The following is a 17,556-nucleotide window of genomic DNA, read 5'->3' as shown; positions in this document are numbered from 1 at the left end:
ACAGACACTCTGCTAAACTGCTTCGGGTGAAATGAGGTCTGTTTGGCAATAACTGAGCACACACCCATTCTAAAAAGCAAAGCCAGCATAAAATGCCAGTATGATATAGAAACAAGGTCAGTTCATACTGAAGTGTTGTGCTCATGAGAAAACATTCCACCACAAGAAAAATTTAGGAAGAAAGCTTTACCTCAGATCAAGACACATACAAGAATGACACACTCTCTTGCACAGGTAACAGAAGATAGCAGGTTTCCTTCCCCAGAATCAGACCAAATCCCTTCTTGTTTCTTTAATGCTCCATAGTCCAAGAAATTATTTTCCTCCTTTCCCTTCTCACTGTTCTATTATTAAATCCAAGTACTTCTTGTATTGGCTACTTTCAGAGTTCTGGACTTCACTTAAAATAATAACCTCTCTCCCCTTGCCAGCAAAAGGATGGGTATTTTACAGATACCTTCAGTATGAAGATTCATCAGCCCAAAAATGGGACACCAGAGAGCAGAATAGTACTTTAAAAGAAGAGCTGAAACTACAATTGTGCTGTGATTTGCTAAGATTAAGATTCTGCCATTCAATTTAAGAGAGTTAAGTAATAAGATGCCACCACACAAACAATTTGAAAAGTCACTAAGATCAGTATAGGTTATGGTATTTTGTGTCCATGAGACACTAAAAAAGAAACTTCATTTTTCTTAACTAAAAATATCAGTTCAGGCCTCAGAAGAAACAAAAGACCAAATCAAAGAAACAGCATGCATATCTATTAGTTTCACAAATGTACGTTCTGTAGAACGCCCTATAAGAACAAAAAGGAGTCAGTAATACATAAATTCCCTGTATGATTTGCTATTAAATATTTTATACAAAGTGGGGAACAATGTGCCTTTTACACCACTAACATAGTAGTGAATCAAACACAAATCATGCCTACAACAGTAGAACCTAGAGTTCCCAACTGGGATCAGACTTCCTATTGCACTAAAATAAAGGGAAATGCATCTTAGCACTAAATGGTTTAGGAACAGAAGCAAAGGGAAAAGCTGCCATGAAATTATAAATACAAGGAGATACCAAACTTGTGCAAGATTCATTGACAGGCAAAGATAACAGCCCTAAGGAGAAGGAAGCGATGTTTGCATCTTCAGTTATGATGCCAGATACGTAGTCATATTCTGCTTCCAGTTCCACAGGTTTAATGTGATTTTGAGCAGACTTAGTCATGCCAGTTGCAGCGCCTTTTAAATAAAATAGATTTTAAATATAGCCTTTTTTCCAAAAAGTCCATTAACAATTTAATGACAGACCAACACAGATGATTCTGCATCTGCCATAATTATATACTATTTCTACAAGGATTTGTTACTGGTCATAGCCAAAGCAGCAATCTCAAAGGCTTCCACTTAGACTTCGTGCTCCATAGGTCCTTTAACAAAGAAAAAAAAAACTAGGGACATGATTTTGTAGCAAATTGTTTAACATTAACAGTGCGGTGCATTTCATTGTAACAGCCCCTTCTTCAGGCTCTTCAGGTATTTAGGTACTCCAGTTTGTTCTTTACCCAAATATTGTCTCTTTCACTCCTTCTACCTGTGAAAAATACTCTTTAACATTACCACTATACCAGTTATGAAAACCTGATCTACTCAGGTGCTATTGAAAACTTTCTGTCCAAGTGCTTAAAAAGTAAAGGATGGCATCTTTTGAAATTTTCATTCTTAGTTTAACTGTATTATTTCCCGTAAAGATAATGTGAACATTGCCTTCAGTAACAGCAAGTACACGAGCACCGAGTGCTGCTTCTTCAACCCTGACCAGGCAAGAACAACAGCAGCACAGCTGCATGAACGTAAGCGTGTGCACGCACCTACTATAACAACAGGGCCCAAATCCTACAGAATAAGAACTCAGAAAGGGGTATGGCACCGCCGATGAGCAGTGAGCTCAATAGTTACATACTGAACAGTTACCAAGCACAAGAGCATCATTTCCATCAAAACCAAAGTTCAAATCCTAGTGCAAGAGTTTCCTAATCTTTCAAGTATAGGATTAAATCTTTGCAAGTATGTAATTGAAGCTTACAGTAAAATGTACCTAAAGTTAAACATAACAGCTTTAGTGAACTTTATAGCTCCTTCACCAGTTTTCTCCAGATGTATTTTTTCTTGTATGTTTAGAACCCAAACTAAGAGACCTCTAAACACAAAGCAATGCATACTACAGAACACAGACACACACAGATATGCAGCCTGGGTTTGTGGTGTTGTTTTTGTTATTTTTATGTTCTACAGACAATCTTTATAAAAGATTAGTTTCATCATATGCATACTATACTACAGGCATATTTCTACCACATGAATAAATACTTGTAATATATTAAAAAAAACCCAACATAAATCTTGACTTTGAAAACTTACCAATGACCAACGTATTTAAGGCTCATTAAGGAATTTCAGATTTGTAATAGTCTCTACATTTGAAAAATGCATTAGTAAAGTTTACAGATTTTTAAAAACAGTTTGACAATCTCTCTTAAATGTTTAACAGCTTCCCTCCTCCATAAACATATGCTAGCTTTTCTTTCACCTCTCACTTCACACTTCTTGGTTTTATATTGTTGTCTTTACAAAAGGAACAAAAGTATCAAAAAGACACAAACAATATTCAGTTCAGCTCCTTTCAAACTTAACAAAATTCTATTAAGTACTCAGGGTAGATTTGGTTAGCATCAAAGATAACAAAGATCTTTGGGTTCCAAGTATTATCCACGCAGCTGTCATATAAGTTCACAAAACTTCCATCTTTTGAAGGAGGCCTCATATATTTTGAATCACCGTTGATATAGTCACCAGTTAATACACGAGCAAGAAACATGACTTTATCTGGTCTATGCAGATGAGGCTGCAGATTCACACCATGAATTTGAAAAGTATCTCCATGCTTCATGTCATCTTTGCAGAAACGACTGGAATATGATGCATCTCTTGCAAAATAGGTCCCTTTCAAATACAAAAAAAAAATATCTGATGACATTCTTATCATGACAGCTTAACTACTAGAGCATGAGCACAGGTATCAGGATGATGAAAGATGTCTGTTCTTTTATGTTCACTAGGAACCCAATTTTTATTTTTTTTTCCCCTCTAAATTGTTAGATTATAGTAACATACTCAAATATTTTCAGTGGGAACATTTTAGTAGGGAGATTGTCTGCTGATAAACACTGCTTTGCTGGGCATCCCTTCCCCACGTTCCCTGGTCCTATCAGCCAGTTGTGACAGTTATATTACTTACTGCATCCTAACTTGCTTAATTACACTTGATGTATAAGCAGAGCTATATTAAAGAGCTCTTAGATAAACACAGGGAGCACATCACAAAGAACATACTATAGGGAACCCTTAACAACGTTGAACTGTTAAGATTACCAAACTGTTGTATGTGACAAAAACACTTACCTTTTCCATATACAGCAGCATGCATCCCATTTATTCTCCAGTCAAAGTTATGAATACATATTGCTTCTACAAATTCATTACTCGTACCATGAAATAACATCTGTTCATTAATAGTCGGGACACCTCTCTTCTTCTTGAGTTGAGCTTTTTTCCTACAGAGAACACACAATATAGCATTACAAACATCTGTGCAATCAAATTAAGTTACTATGAAAACACTGCAGAGGCGACAGATCCAAACCACTCCACACATTCCACTCTCACAAGGGTCTAGATGATTCTAGTTTTTAAATCAGATCAGAATTCTTAAGGTACATGTTTAGAAATCACACACTTCTGGATGCTGTGGACTATTTTCAGATGTAACTGAAGATTAAGAAAAAAGGTCTTTTATACCAATTTTATCAATGTTGTTCATTTGACATTAGTTTCAGCGTGGTCATTTTCTGCAGATATATTTTTAAAAGAAAGGCATTGTTCTCCCACTTTGTTCCCTCCACCTACTTAAATAGCAAGGTGGGAGGGATAACAAAGTTAGTGGATTATAAAGTATATTACCCAAGTAAACCAGTAAAAAAATTAAATTACCGATATTCTTAGGTAAAATTACTTCAACATGATCATTTCATAATGGTTTTCATAGATTCATAGATTCATAGATTGGTCCAGGCCGGAAGGGACCTCCAAAGGTCATCTAGTCCGACCTCCCCGCAGTCAGCAGGGACACCCCCAACTAGACCAGGTTGCCCAGGGCCTCGTCGAGCTTCACCTTGAATATCTCAAGGGAAGGGGCCTCAACCACCTCCCTGGGCAACCTGTTCCAGTGTTCCACCACCCTCATGGTAAAGAATTTTTTCCTAATATCCAATCTAAATCTCCCCTTCTCCAACTTAAAACCGTTGCCCCTCGTCCTGTCGCTGCAGGCCTTTGTAAACAGACCCTCCCCAGCCTTCCTGTAGCCCCCCTCAGGTACTGGAAGGCCGCTATGAGGTCTCCCCGGAGCCTCCTTTTCTCCAAGCTAAAGAACCCCAGCTCCCTCAGCCTGTCCTCATAGGAGAGGTGCTCCAGCCCCCTGGTTTTCTCAATTTATGGCTCACGTACTTTCTAAAATAGCCAAGTCATGCATTGACAAGGTTACATCTAGAATTTTGAAAAAAAAAAAACCCACCTTATACTACAGGTGAACCTATATTACGGACAGAAGGCCAGGGCACACCTTCAATTAAAGAACAGATATTTTCCATCAATCTTTTTTAAGTGACTTTCTGACAGCTGGGTTTTCCTAAGATCCACGAAGAAGTGGACTCTGGAGCAGTGCCTAAACCACTGAGCTGTTTATAGCTATGATCCCTTGACTGTCCAGACAAAAAAAAAAGTTGGAATGCATCATATCTACGTTCCCGTTTATGTACCTGAATTTTCTTCCTATAAAAGCCACACTCCGTGGGGCACTGTGCTACATGGTTAGGTTTATCAAATTAAGCAATCTGCTTATAACTGAGTGCACACCTGAATTGGGAAAGCGTTCTCAGGGCCTAGAGTTTAGATACAGTCTGAGGAAGTCCGATTAACCAGGTCCAGGGAAAGAGAGGCAGCAAATATTCTTCATCATATTAGTGGCATTACATTGCAATTATGCATTAATTATTTATAAGTACATTCCACAGAAGTGAAAACCTTACAATACTTAGCTTGAAAGATACGTTTATCCTGTTTTATTGTTGAGCTCTTTTTTTCCTCCTCTATTTAGTGCAAACTAAACTAACTACGTCTTGGCAACTTAGGGGGTTTTGTGTCTTTTCCCCCAACTGCTTTCCAAATCAGAAGAATGTCAATTGAATCTCAAGGGCATCTGGGAAGTTTCGCTAATAATCTTGTTTGTGTCATTTTGTGTCAGAGGCAGAGAGGTTCCAGGCACTCAAATTCCACTCTATTAGCAATTCAACAAAACCCAGGAGCCAAGATTCCCTGTATCTTGACAAAACTACCTGTGTGAAGCAACACTGCTGAGCTAAGGGCTAGTAATGCTGAACATCCCAAATTTCTCAATCAGCAGCCCTCTGTTGTTGTCTGCTGAGCTCTGACGTGTGTAAAGGTGGCCTGGAGTAACTTCTCTTGCAACAGGGGAACAGATTTATAGAAAAGGTAAATAATCAATTGTCCAAAAATGTTCTGTAACAGTCAGAAAACCAGTTGATTGCATAAAACCAATTTTAAATCGTCATTAATATAGGAACTATGATACAAGGCAAACATGTTTTGACCACTACAGTGATGCAAATAATCATTCAAGTAATGCTCCAATTTAATCACTGAAACAAAACACTTGCTCAAAACCACAAAAGCTTAAGTAGCAATTGCTCCTCATCAGTAGTGGAATATACTGAGCACACCGGGAAGCTGGTTCTGCAGAACGCAGAAATGCCACAGCAGGACTTCTGTTGATTTGGAACGGAATTGAAGAGTCTGAGTATTCTAAAACACAGTGTCTTAGCGCATTCCACCAGCAGTGACAAGCTAATCCAGTAAAACAAAATTAAGTTCACACACCACTCTGAAGGCTCTCCTACAGCTAATTCACTTGATAAAGGAGAAACCTAAAGCAAAGCTGCATACCCAGAGACATGCTCTTTGTACGTATGCAAGCACATGAGCTGTTTCTAAAGATGGTCAGCAAACTCACTGACCAAACACTGTTTTCTACTTGCTGTAGCTCTCTCCAACTCCAAACTGAAATGCATAAACCAAAATATAGTAGACTAAGATTCATCTTCTGTTAACTTTCACTTTCCCACATGGGACATCAAAAGAACTTCTAGTGAATTTGAAATACCAGAATACCTTCTTCTTTGAAATTTCTTTGTACTACCAGGCAATAATTTCTTCAGCAGTGTGTGTAAGCCCATCTACTCCAAGGCTGTATTTTACCCTCAGCAGAAAAGGAGCTAAGCCTCAATTGCATACACTTTTTCTAGCAATTTTCATTGTTACTTGTATTGTTTTGATACAGGAAAAAAATAGTTTTAAAGCTGAAATGACTTTTCTCTATATACTTTTATACTGTACGGGTACTAAAAAAAAGTGCCTCGTAGTCAGTGATTTGGCCATACTGTAATACTCCTAATGTATGAAATTCTAATGCCCATTCTCAGTTTCATACCTTGAGAATATTCTAGCACAGAATTCATAGATTCAGAGTTCTTCAACCATGAATTCCACTGCTTGACCAGTGAGGAAAACCAGTACGTTCTCCAAATGACATCTGTTCCTAAACTAAGCAACAGAGGTCTTCCCCTGCACCCCTCTGCCATCTACACTGGAGACCAAAGGACATTTACTTTGAAGTCTGCTTGCTGTTCCTATTCTCAAAAATTGGTATTAAGGTGGCATAAATACACTTCTACAGAAACTTATTTGTAGAAAGGTAGATGTTGAAACACAAGGCCAAGCAAATAAGCCTTAATACTTAAATAGGTAAATATAATCAAATAGATTTGCAATTAAGAGAAGGCTAACTCTCTTAACCAAGAACTTAAATTCATTTCCTTATGCACATTCACGATATAGATTTAAATTAACAATAAATTACATATCTTTCAAAAGATCATATAACATGCCAATTTTTTATACACATCTGCTTATTTTCTCACTATTTAACTTAGTTCAGTTGGGTTCTATAGTGTAACACATGTTTAAAATTGATTCTCCTTCTTAGAGGCTACACAAATAACTTTCATCAAATACAACTGCTTAATACTACAAAATAAGTGGAAACAGAACTCAGCATTTCCTACTTCTTTCAGGCCAGCACAATATGAAGAGGGAAAAGTAGAGAACTTAGAAAAAGCTTTTGTAGCATATTAAACTTAAAGAAATTACATGAATAAGTGCTAATTGGACACTTAATTCTGTCCTAGGTTTCATAAAGTTGAAAAATTAACAAGCCACAGATATTAATTTGCTTTGTTCCCTAAAAATTAAAATAATACAAGCCTGTTGAGGAATTATTTTACAAAAAGCTTATTTGTATTTTCCTTACTTCACTGTAAGTATCATGGGCATCTACCACATGGACATCAGGAACATCTTTAATGCATCAGTCTTTATCTGTGCTACATCTACATCTAATGCATTTCTACAAGTATTACATTTCTGCACCTGTTTCAATCTAGAGTCTTGAAAATGGAATTTCTGATACAGAGGAATGACCAATAAGAATATTAAGAAAAGATAAAAAGTAACACATTTTCATTAATGATAAAAGAAATCAAACATATTTCTGCTGCATGCCTTCAAGATTTGCTCTGTTAACAATCCTAAGACTGTTGGTTTTAGAAATAATCTCACCTGCAAAAAAACTCCCACAAGTCTAGATTTTGTATTCTCTTAATTCTTTTAATTCGGTGGCTATCCATTGTTTTTCCAAAGAGACTAGAAACTTCATTATATTCATTTGTTTTCTTTTGCAATGGAATAAGCTGGAAGAAAAGAGGTTAGTACGATTTCAATTCAATGCATTATTTCATTATCATGTGTTTTTGACCAACTTGCACACCGACTCTTACCTGGTATGGCTCCTCAGTATTTACATTCTCCCAGTGTGAAGGCATAGGGATAGCCTCATTTTCACAGATGAAACTTCAAACAAAGAAAAAAAAAAAAAAAAAAAAGTAAAACACATCACATCAAAGACATGTGGCATTTTCTTCCTGTCAAACTCCTGCTCTGAACAATACAGTATGCAAAAAAAAAACCCAACTTATACAAAACTACTTAGGGTTTTAATTCAAACAAGGGCTGTTGTCAGCAGGTAAGGCCAATAGCAAGAGGTATTATTTTGTATTCAAATTCTAACTTAGCTTATTATAAATAAACCACAGTAATGAACAGTTCTAATACACCATCTCCAAAAAAACAGAGAGGAAGATAAATCAGAAGAGATGGTCAGAAAGGTCCACAATGTAAGGAGAGCAACACTAATTTAAAAATGTGAGAGCGTAGATACAGCCTGAGCATTCCAAACTATCAGGAATTACAACTAGCCTAAGTGTCTGGAGACTAAGCCCTCATTTGAAGTATTTAAAAGCATCATGTTAGAAATATGCACTTGAAAATCATAGCTGAATTTGTTTTTTAGAAAAACAAACCTCAAAAAAATGTTTTAAGCATATATACCACACACAGAGCAGCTTTCAAGCCTAAAAACCATGACTAAAAGAAGCAATCTCCTGAAAGTAAAGAATGGTGTCATCACATGGAAAGACAGTACTGAATGCAATTATTCAAGAAACAAAAAAACAAAAGTGAATTGCTGTGTTACTGTAAATAACAGTAAATATCAGTATTTATCTTCAGTAAATATCCATTGAAAAAACAGCTGATGCTTCAAAAAAAAAAAAAAAAGTGCTCCTTGAACATCAGTGCGAAAAGATTGCTACTACATTTCTTATTACAAATGCCAAATTTATTTTTGAAAGTATAATCAAACAACAATTCAGAACTAAAATTATTTCTAAGAAGCTATTTGGGGAAAAAAAACTCACATACAGTCAACTTTACCTGTGTGTCACTGCATAGATCAGTTTATTGTTTATTGAATATCAGATTAACGTCAGCACAGCTTTACATCGAATGACTGATCCAATGGTAAGAAACTTAAAATCTAAAGCAATTAGTCATAAAGCAATCTGCAATGTTTTGATGCAATTTCTCATAATTTCCAATCATTTTAGAGTAAATGATTAAAACACACAGGCAAGGAAATGTAACTCAATCTTTTTTGCTGTTACAATGATACTTCTAAAATTATGAAGTCATTATTACAATGGAATAAACTACTCCATTTCGCTTCTCCACAGCAATTCTGATTCAACAACAATTTCCAGCAAGGGACTCCAATGGCTAAAGTCAGGCACAGCTTTAAGAACGCTGCCAAAGGACATCAGTATTCAGGATGCCGTGCCCCTCCCACTACAAGTTCCTTACTTTCTCAAACTAAAAATTCTTTCATCACTCATCTCCTCTGAAATGTCTTCCTTTTCATTTGACTAGCTGCCCCACCATGATTCACCGCTCAAATTGTTTGATGCAAAAATAAAATAAATATAAACAATAAAAATAAAACATTTTTTTGTTTCTTTTTACTTAGAAGAAATCGGAAATAAAATAAAAAAAAAAAAAGGAGTCTTCCTTTCATTTCCTTACCTGAAAGCACTGATAGAGAAGGGAGCTCGCTTTATTGGACGTTGCTTAAGGGTAGTTAGGTTGGTTTGTTTCATCACTGAGCATAAAACAAGAGTTAGGATGAAAGCTTCTGGAATTCAGCTATAGTATATGAAACATTTAAGTGTCATTTTTTAAAATAACATTACTACATTCAAAGTTGCCTGACAGGAATTCCTATTTCGACAATTAACAAATCAGCATTTTCAATAACTGTTTCTAAATACTGGCCTCGGAATCATTGTCATTTATGCGAGTTGGCAAAAGGCACAAATATTACACAAACAAAACGTTTATCGTTAAAATACCCACCTAACATTCAACCCCGCTAAATCACTGGCAAAACTTCCACTGACTTTAATACAACTAGGATAACAAAGCGTATTACTGCTATCCTTAATGCAAGACATATGACAGTAGCATAAAAATAGTTGTTTAGCGTTTTATTCTGGATGCAAACCAAAGATTTTTTTAAACAGACATTTCAACACAAGTAAACATAAAAGTCCTTGTATTGTTACATACTACTTTAGTCCCAGTACATTGCTGTTTTACTCAGTCCCTAATTTTTGTAAAAAAAAAAAAAAAAGTTAAAAAAAAGTCATAATTCTTTTGCCTATCTGCTCGTTATTCAGACAACAGAATTGCCTTCAACTACCTGCTGAATTATAAAATCACTTTGATGCCAGTATTTTGCAGAAAGCTTCCTTCATATCAATGTTTCTTACACAGACTCTGAAGGAAAGAGGTTTTTCAAGCTTACAAGCAGTTGCACATTAAAGAAAAAAGGTTCAAACTTCCAAGTCCCATAGATGTATGCTACACACCACTTAGAGCTGAGGTAAGTGGCAGTAACATGATGGACTGCTACTAAACAAGACATACTACTGTATTAATAAACTTCACTAGAAAATGCAATAGGGCAGCTGCTTCTAAAAACTCCCATGTACTTTCCAGTAAAGAAGACATTTACATTCACAAGTTTTTGCACTATATACGAGGACAATAATTTGCTAAATTAACAGATGAACTGGCACCTCCTATTATTTAAATTTACTCTATGAAAAGATACATACCTGAAAAGTCTAGCATGTAGTTAAATTTTGCAGTAGTAAAAGAAACAGAGCCATGTGGGTTTGTTCGGAAGCTCCTTTCAATATCTTCACTGCTAACAGAGCAATGACTGTTTGAATCAGTCTTCAAAATAAATAAACAAACACATTTAGACAAATTCAGCCAGAGGCAGTTTGATGTATGAAATCCATCATAGGTAACATAACTTCGTATGTATTTACCTGAAACATATGCCATTTACCACACTCAGCCAAATAAAACCAGCCCCACTGGGTATCAGAAGTATCCATATCTTCAACTGAACTTTCCATCTTTGGAAAAAAATCTTCTGATGGTCTTTGAAGCATTTCCTGAAACATTCACAAAAAGTTTTGATACTATTTGCAAAAATGCATTATTTGAGAAATTCATAAAAAAGCAAAATTAGGTGAATTTGCAATACTCAAAAAAACCACCCAAAGCCCAAAGCAATCCTGGCAGGCAGAGGGCAGATTGGTTTTCTCTTTTTCTCAAATTGAAAAATTCTCAATTTGCTACTTATCCAGTATTAACCTTTAAGTTAGTTAAGCATTTTCAAAGCTCTCTCAAATGCCTGTAAGCATGCCAGTAACAGCAAGAGCTACAGGCTTTATTAGATCTAAGAGAGGTGATAAATTTCATACCGATGGTCATATGAGCAAGGCCATTCATCTATACAACAGGCTCTGAGTTAGATACCACTCAGGAATGAGGTGCTGGGGTTACGTCTTGATAGCTTGATGAAAACATCTACTAGGTACTCACCAAAAGTGAACAAATTAGACTGGGTATCAGAAGTTGTTAGAAAAAAAATTAAAAAACTAAGACAAAGAATATAATTATTTAACTGCGCGAGTCCACAGTGCATTATTCCTCAACGCTGCATAAAGGTTGTTTCCCCCTAATGCACCCACTTAAAAACGATACAGTAAAATTACTGGTACTCTGTACCTGTAATTTTAGAGAAGATTCACACCAAAAGCCAGAGTGGCTTCCACACAAGCAATGACCACCACAGCTAGGGTTCTGCAGGATGGAAGAAAAAGGACTGAGGAAAAGATATAGTGGAGGTCTACAGAATCGTGACAAAACTGAATAGAGAATAACGAATCACATTATCTTCCAACGTAAGGAAAAAATGTATCAAAGGCTGCACATGACAAGTTCAAAACAAGTGGAAGAGAAACTTCTTCATAGAACAGATGGCAATCTATGGAATTCCTATTCATGGTATGCTGTGGATGCTGCGAGTTTATGGAAGTTCAAAAAGCAGCTAGACAAGCTCAAGACTACCAAGAGCTATGTCAGGATACCTTCAGGAGAACAATCCCTGCCAGATTTCAGCTCCTTCTTTATTCATCAACAAAATCGTGAAAACTCTGGAAGTACTTGACTCTACCTGCATATACCTCCTAACACGTCCACCCTGTCTGCCACCCCTACCTCCCACAAGCAAAAATTCTAAGTAGATTGGGGGAAATCTTTCAGAGAAAGAAGCTTGCTCTACTCCTAGAAAAGATCAGCAATTCATCCGCTGTAACTTAATGAACATTGCACTCTTTCCAACAATTTCCTCAACTTAACTTTTGCTTCCAGGAAGTGGAATAACACTCTTCAGCACAAGTCAGTCAAACAATATCCAGTGAATAAATATCCTGGTTGCTTCAGTTGTTTCCTGGACACTTCAACCCAGAAAAAAGTAGAGATCAGAGGAATGCAAACACTGGAAACCAGAAGTAGGCACCAGCTGGGCCAGTGCTACTGGGGCAGGAGTTGAGAGCAGGAGGCACTTCTTTAGCACTATCCTTCCTCCTTATTTTTTCCCAAGCTAGCCCTCTGTAGTTGTTTGAAGAACAATCCCAGAAACCTCTTTGTGGTAATAGCTTGAGACTGGTTCATCAAAAGCTCCAAAGCACTACAAAAACCTAGCTGCTTAGAAAACAGGGAAATTAAAAGTGGACCTCCACTTTAACACCTCTACACCGCAGAATCCGAGGGCAAACCGACTTTAGTACAAATGGAAGCCTACAAGGCTACATACATGGATAGCTGCCTCAAGGTCAAGCAGAATTACACTAAAGGTGCATCAGCTGTATGGAAAAATATTTTGAAAGAAGTAAGAAAACTGTTCTATATTTCAGAAGGCATCTGCCAACATTTCTTCTATTCTTCACAGCAACACAAAGTCACAGAGCCTACATTTGTTTGGTGTTAAAGCACAACTGGCCATTATTGATGATAATATTTCACCTTCCACTTGATTCTTCCTCTCAGATGGGTATTTGGCTATGTTGTCTCCTACAGAGAGAAGGAAGAAGTAGTCTACACTTCTTTAAAGCTCAGAGGAAAGCAATTCAGGCATTTTTATTTAGTTTCCTCATGTTCCTACTAAAACCACCAAACCTCCATCCCAATGTTAGTTCAGGGCGTTGAATCTGATCAATAAAATCAATAAAGCCTTTTGAACGAGTTACAAACAGAGAAGGCATGTTCATCTGTGCCCTGTCAACACACTTACACTCTTCTGAGAGCAACACAGCCTCAACAATAAACTGTTTACTAAGGAGACAGTTATTCCCATAGCTTTCAAAAAATGTTGCATTCAGTCAACATGTATTACTCTAGTCATAAAGCCTACGGTAAGCAGGAAGATTCCAGGATACTTAGAAGTACAGAGGAATGACCCAAAGTCACGTACACCTAAAGTCATAAAAACAAGACAGCTGTTCTCAAAGGAGAAAGAAATCCAAAATGCTTGAAGGAAGTTGCTCAAATTATTGATGAACTGAAAATCAAGACTACACCACTTATAAGAAATATGCAGGCAGCTTTTTGTCCTAAAGTGAGATGAAAAATTTCTGTGGGTTTTTCTGGACAGGATGCCAACTATCAAAGATGCAGCAATGAGAATTTTATTAGCAATTTTACTGCTGTTGCTAACAGATGGTCTCTCAGCTCCCATTATTAGTGCTGTTCCTACCATTCCAGGAGTTACCAGAACAGCTCAAATTAAACACAATTACTCTTGACAGCAAAAACATCCCCCTAAAGAGAATGAATGCTCTTTGTACGTTCTGCTGTGACTGAATGGCTTTACTACTACTGGTAACGCATTGCCTCATTTCTCCAGAAGTACTTTTAAGTTTGCATGATAAATATGCTTTACGGTGCGTAGAATGACAGAATGGGTTGGGTTGGAAGGGATCTTAAAGATCACCTAGTTCATCCCCACCTGGAAGGTGGCAGGGACATCTTCCACTAGACCACGTTGCTCAAAGCTGCCTCCAGCCTGGCCTTGAACCCCTCCAGGGATGGGGCAGCTCTGGGCAGCCTGTTCCAGTGTCTCACCAGCCTCATGGCAAAAATTACAGAAGCATCCTGATGGGCTACTCTATCTGGTTTGGTTTTTTTTTTTTTTTTTGTGATGTCCGCCTCCATTTGGCAGGTTGTGCTTTATTGCCAAAGACTCTTTTGTCTACAAAAATCAACTTTGTATAGTTCCCTGGTGGGCACACCAGCAGTGCTAAGGGGCTCTCTGGCCCTTCCTTAGAGAAGGAGGTACCTGAGCAGGAGCCCTGGCAGAGGACGGGAAGCGAGGAGAAGGACAGCATCAGCACCGGTGCTGGACACAAGGAAAGGTAACGACGCCCTCCGCAGCGCTACCACCGCTTACCCGCTTTGTGCTGCACCGCCGCAGTCACCCCCTGTGCCGACCCCCTCCAGAGCTCATCCCATTAGAGCTCGCGGACGCGGTCGACCCAAGCACGGCACCGGCACCTCTCCACCTGGGCCGCAGGCTTCACCCACAGACGGTGGCCTACGGCCCCCCACCCCCTCCCCCAGGCTGGCAGCGCGCTGACCGGCGGGGGCGGAGCGGGAGGGGAAGCGGCCTGCGGGGCGCGCGCAGTACGGAGACGGGCCGGGGTGGAGAAAGACGAAAGGAGGAGCCGTTTGCCCCGTCCCCTCCCGCCCGCACTCACCGCATCGGCCGCGGCCGCCGCCGCCGCCCCCCCCGGGCTCGCTCCCCACATGCCGCCCGCCGGTGTGAGGGAGGGAAGGTGGGGAGGGGAGGGGTGGCGGGCAGGGCGCGTCACTGCTCGGCCTCCGGGCGCTTCCGTTATCGGTGGCAGAAGAAAGGGGCGGGGCAACAGCGGTTATAGGTCGCGCTCGATAGGTTCGTCACACAGAAGGGCGGGGCCTGCATGCAAATATGGAGTGGGATGGGCGGGGCTGGGAAAAGGGGTGGAGTCTGGTTCGTGGGAGGGCGAGTGCCTCGTAGCCGGGGGAGCCGTGACCTGCGCGCGTGCAGGGGCGCCGCGTGCTCTGCCCGGGGCGGGGGGTGTGTGGTGGTGCTGGTGCGGCGGCGGTGGTGTGATGGTGTGATGGTGTGGTGTGATGGTGTGGTGCGGCGGCGGTGGTGTGATGGTGTGATGGTGTGGTGTGATGGTGTGGTGCGGCGGCGGTGGTGTGATGGTGTGGTGTGGCGGTGGTACTGGTGCTGGTGGGGGTGGTGTGATGGTGTGGTGTGGCGGTGGTACTGGTGCGGCGGTGGTGGTGTGATGGTGTGGTGTGGCGGTGGTGTGATGGTGTGGTGTGGCAGTGGTACTGGTGCTGGTGGGGGTGGTGTGATGGTGTGGTGTGGCGGTGGTGTGATGGTGTGGTGTGGCGGTGGTACTGGTGCTGGTGGGGGTGGTGTGATGGTGTGGTGTGGCGGTGGTGTGATGGTGTGGTGTGGCGGTGGTACTGGTGCTGGTGGGGGTGGTGTGATGGTGTGGTGTGGCGGTGGTGCTGGTGCGGCGGCGGTGGTGTGATGGTGTGGTGTGGCGGTGGTACTGGTGCTGGTGGGGGTGGTGTGATGGTGTGGTGTGGCGGTGGTACTGGTGCGGCGGTGGTGGTGTGATGGTGTGGTGGTGGTACTGGTGCTGGTGGGGGTGGTGTGATGGTGTGGTGTGGCGGTGGTGTGATGGTGTGGTGTGGCGGTGGTACTGGTGCTGGTGGCGGTGGTGTGATGGTGTGGTGTGGCGGTGGTGCTGGTGCAGCGGCGGTGGTGTGATGGTGTGGTGTGGCGGCGGTGGTGTGATGGTGTGGTGTGGCGGTGGTGTGATGGTGTGGTGTGGCGGTGGTACTGGTGCAGGCGGTGGTGGTGTGATGGTGTGGTGTGGCGGTGGTACTGGTGCGGCGGTGGTGGTGTGATGGTGTGGTGTGGCGGTGGTGCTGGTGCGGCGGCGGTGGTGTGATGGTGTGGTGTGGCGGTGGTACTGGTGCTGGTGGGGGTGGTGTGATGGTGTGGTGTGGCGGTGGTGTGATGGTGTGGTGTGGCGGTGGTACTGGTGCTGGTGTGGGTGGTGTGATGGTGTGGTGTGGTGGTGGTACTGGTGTGACGGTGGTGGTGTGATGGTGTGGTGTGGCGGTGGTGCTGGTGCGGCGGCGGTGGTGTGATGGTGTGGTGTGATGGTGTGGTGTGGCGGTGGTGGTGTGATGGTGTGGTGTGGCGGCGGTGGTGTGATGGTGTGGTGTGGCGGTGGTACTGGTGCTGGTGGGGGTGGTGTGATGGTGTGGTGTGGCGGTGGTGCTGGTGCAGCGGCGGTGGTGTGATGGTGTGGTGCGGCGGCAGTGGCGTGATGGTGTGGTGTGGTGGCGGTGGCGTGATGGTGTGGTGTGGCGGCGGTGGTGTGATGGTGTGGTGTGGCGGTGGTACTGGTGCTGGTGGGGGTGGTGTGATGGTGTGGTGTGGCGGTGGTGCTGGTGCAGCGGCGGTGGTGTGATGGTGTGGTGCGGCGACAGTGGTGTGATGGTGCGGTGTGGCGGTGGTGCTGGTGGGGGTGGTGTGATGGTGTGGTGTGGCTGTGGTACTGGTGCTGGTGGGGGTGTTGTGATGGTGTGGCGTTGGTGCTGGTGCGGCGGCGGTGGTGTGATGGTGTGGTGGTGGTGGTGCTGGTGGGGGTGGTGTGATGGTGTGGTGTGGCGGTGGTGCTGGTGCGGCGGCGGTGGTGTGATGGTGTGGTGTGGCGGTGGTACTGGTGCTGGTGGGGGTGGTGTGATGGTGTGGTGTGGCGGTGGTACTGGTGCGGCGGTGGTGGTGTGATGGTGTGGTGGTGGTACTGGTGCTGGTGGGGGTGGTGTGATGGTGTGGTGTGGCGGTGGTGTGATGGTGTGGTGTGGCGGTGGTACTGGTGCTGGTGGGGGTGGTGTGATGGTGTGGTGTGGCGGTGGTGCTGGTGCAGCGGCGGTGGTGTGATGGTGTGGTGTGGCGGCGGTGGTGTGATGGTGTGGTGTGGCGGTGGTGTGATGGTGTGGTGTGGCGGTGGTACTGGTGCAGGCGGTGGTGGTGTGATGGTGTGGTGTGGCGGTGGTACTGGTGCGGCGGTGGTGGTGTGATGGTGTGGTGTGGCGGTGGTGCTGGTGCGGCGGCGGTGGTGTGATGGTGTGGTGTGGCGGTGGTACTGGTGCTGGTGGGGGTGGTGTGATGGTGTGGTGTGGCGGTGGTGTGATGGTGTGGTGTGGCGGTGGTACTGGTGCTGGTGTGGGTGGTGTGATGGTGTGGTGTGGTGGTGGTACTGGTGTGACGGTGGTGGTGTGATGGTGTGGTGTGGCGGTGGTGCTGGTGCGGCGGCGGTGGTGTGATGGTGTGGTGTGATGGTGTGGTGTGATGGTGTGGTGTGGCGGTGGTGGTGTGATGGTGTGGTGTGGCGGCGGTGGTGTGATGGTGTGGTGTGGCGGTGGTACTGGTGCTGGTGGGGGTGGTGTGATGGTGTGGTGTGGCGGTGGTGCTGGTGCAGCGGCG

At 42.5% G+C, this 17,556-nt stretch overlaps 1 protein-coding gene across 2 annotated transcripts; it reads right to left on the bottom strand.

The window, feature by feature from the left end:
• Nucleotides 1–2,280: 2,280 nt before the first annotated feature.
• Nucleotides 2,281–14,907, bottom strand: PARP11 (poly(ADP-ribose) polymerase family member 11). Of its 2 annotated transcripts, none has more exons than XM_074154767.1 (8): nt 14,753–14,907; nt 10,976–11,104; nt 10,757–10,877; nt 9,663–9,738; nt 8,024–8,096; nt 7,806–7,936; nt 3,459–3,610; nt 2,281–2,999 (listed from the first exon to the last, which is right to left on the bottom strand). In XM_074154767.1, exons 1-8 carry the CDS (start codon nt 14,801–14,803, stop codon nt 2,686–2,688), a joined length of 1,047 nt encoding a protein of 348 aa, XP_074010868.1. In that variant the 5' UTR covers nt 14,804–14,907; the 3' UTR covers nt 2,281–2,685. The 2 variants fall into 2 exon arrangements, with proteins under 2 accessions (XP_074010868.1, XP_074010876.1); XM_074154775.1 differs by having other exon boundaries at nt 14,768–14,803.
• Nucleotides 14,908–17,556: the final 2,649 nt, after the last annotated feature.

The sequence above is a fragment of the Numenius arquata genome, chromosome 1, assembly GCF_964106895.1.
Source record: "Numenius arquata chromosome 1, bNumArq3.hap1.1, whole genome shotgun sequence".
Classification (NCBI taxonomy): domain Eukaryota; kingdom Metazoa; phylum Chordata; class Aves; order Charadriiformes; family Scolopacidae; genus Numenius; species Numenius arquata.
This window is presented reverse-complemented; position numbering and strand designations above follow the sequence as displayed.

Coding starts and splice junctions, on each gene's coding strand:
- PARP11 (XM_074154767.1), bottom strand. CDS start 14,803: ATGTGGGGAGCGAGCCCGGGGGGGGCGGCGGCGGCGGCCGCGGCCGAT. Junction 3,611..7,805: donor TTGTGGGAGTTTTTTTGCAG/GTGAGATTATTT, acceptor TGTTCTCTGTAG/GAAAAAAGCTCAACTCAAGA. Junction 3,000..3,458: donor TGCTGCTGTATATGGAAAAG/GTAAGTGTTTTT, acceptor TGTATTTGAAAG/GGACCTATTTTGCAAGAGAT.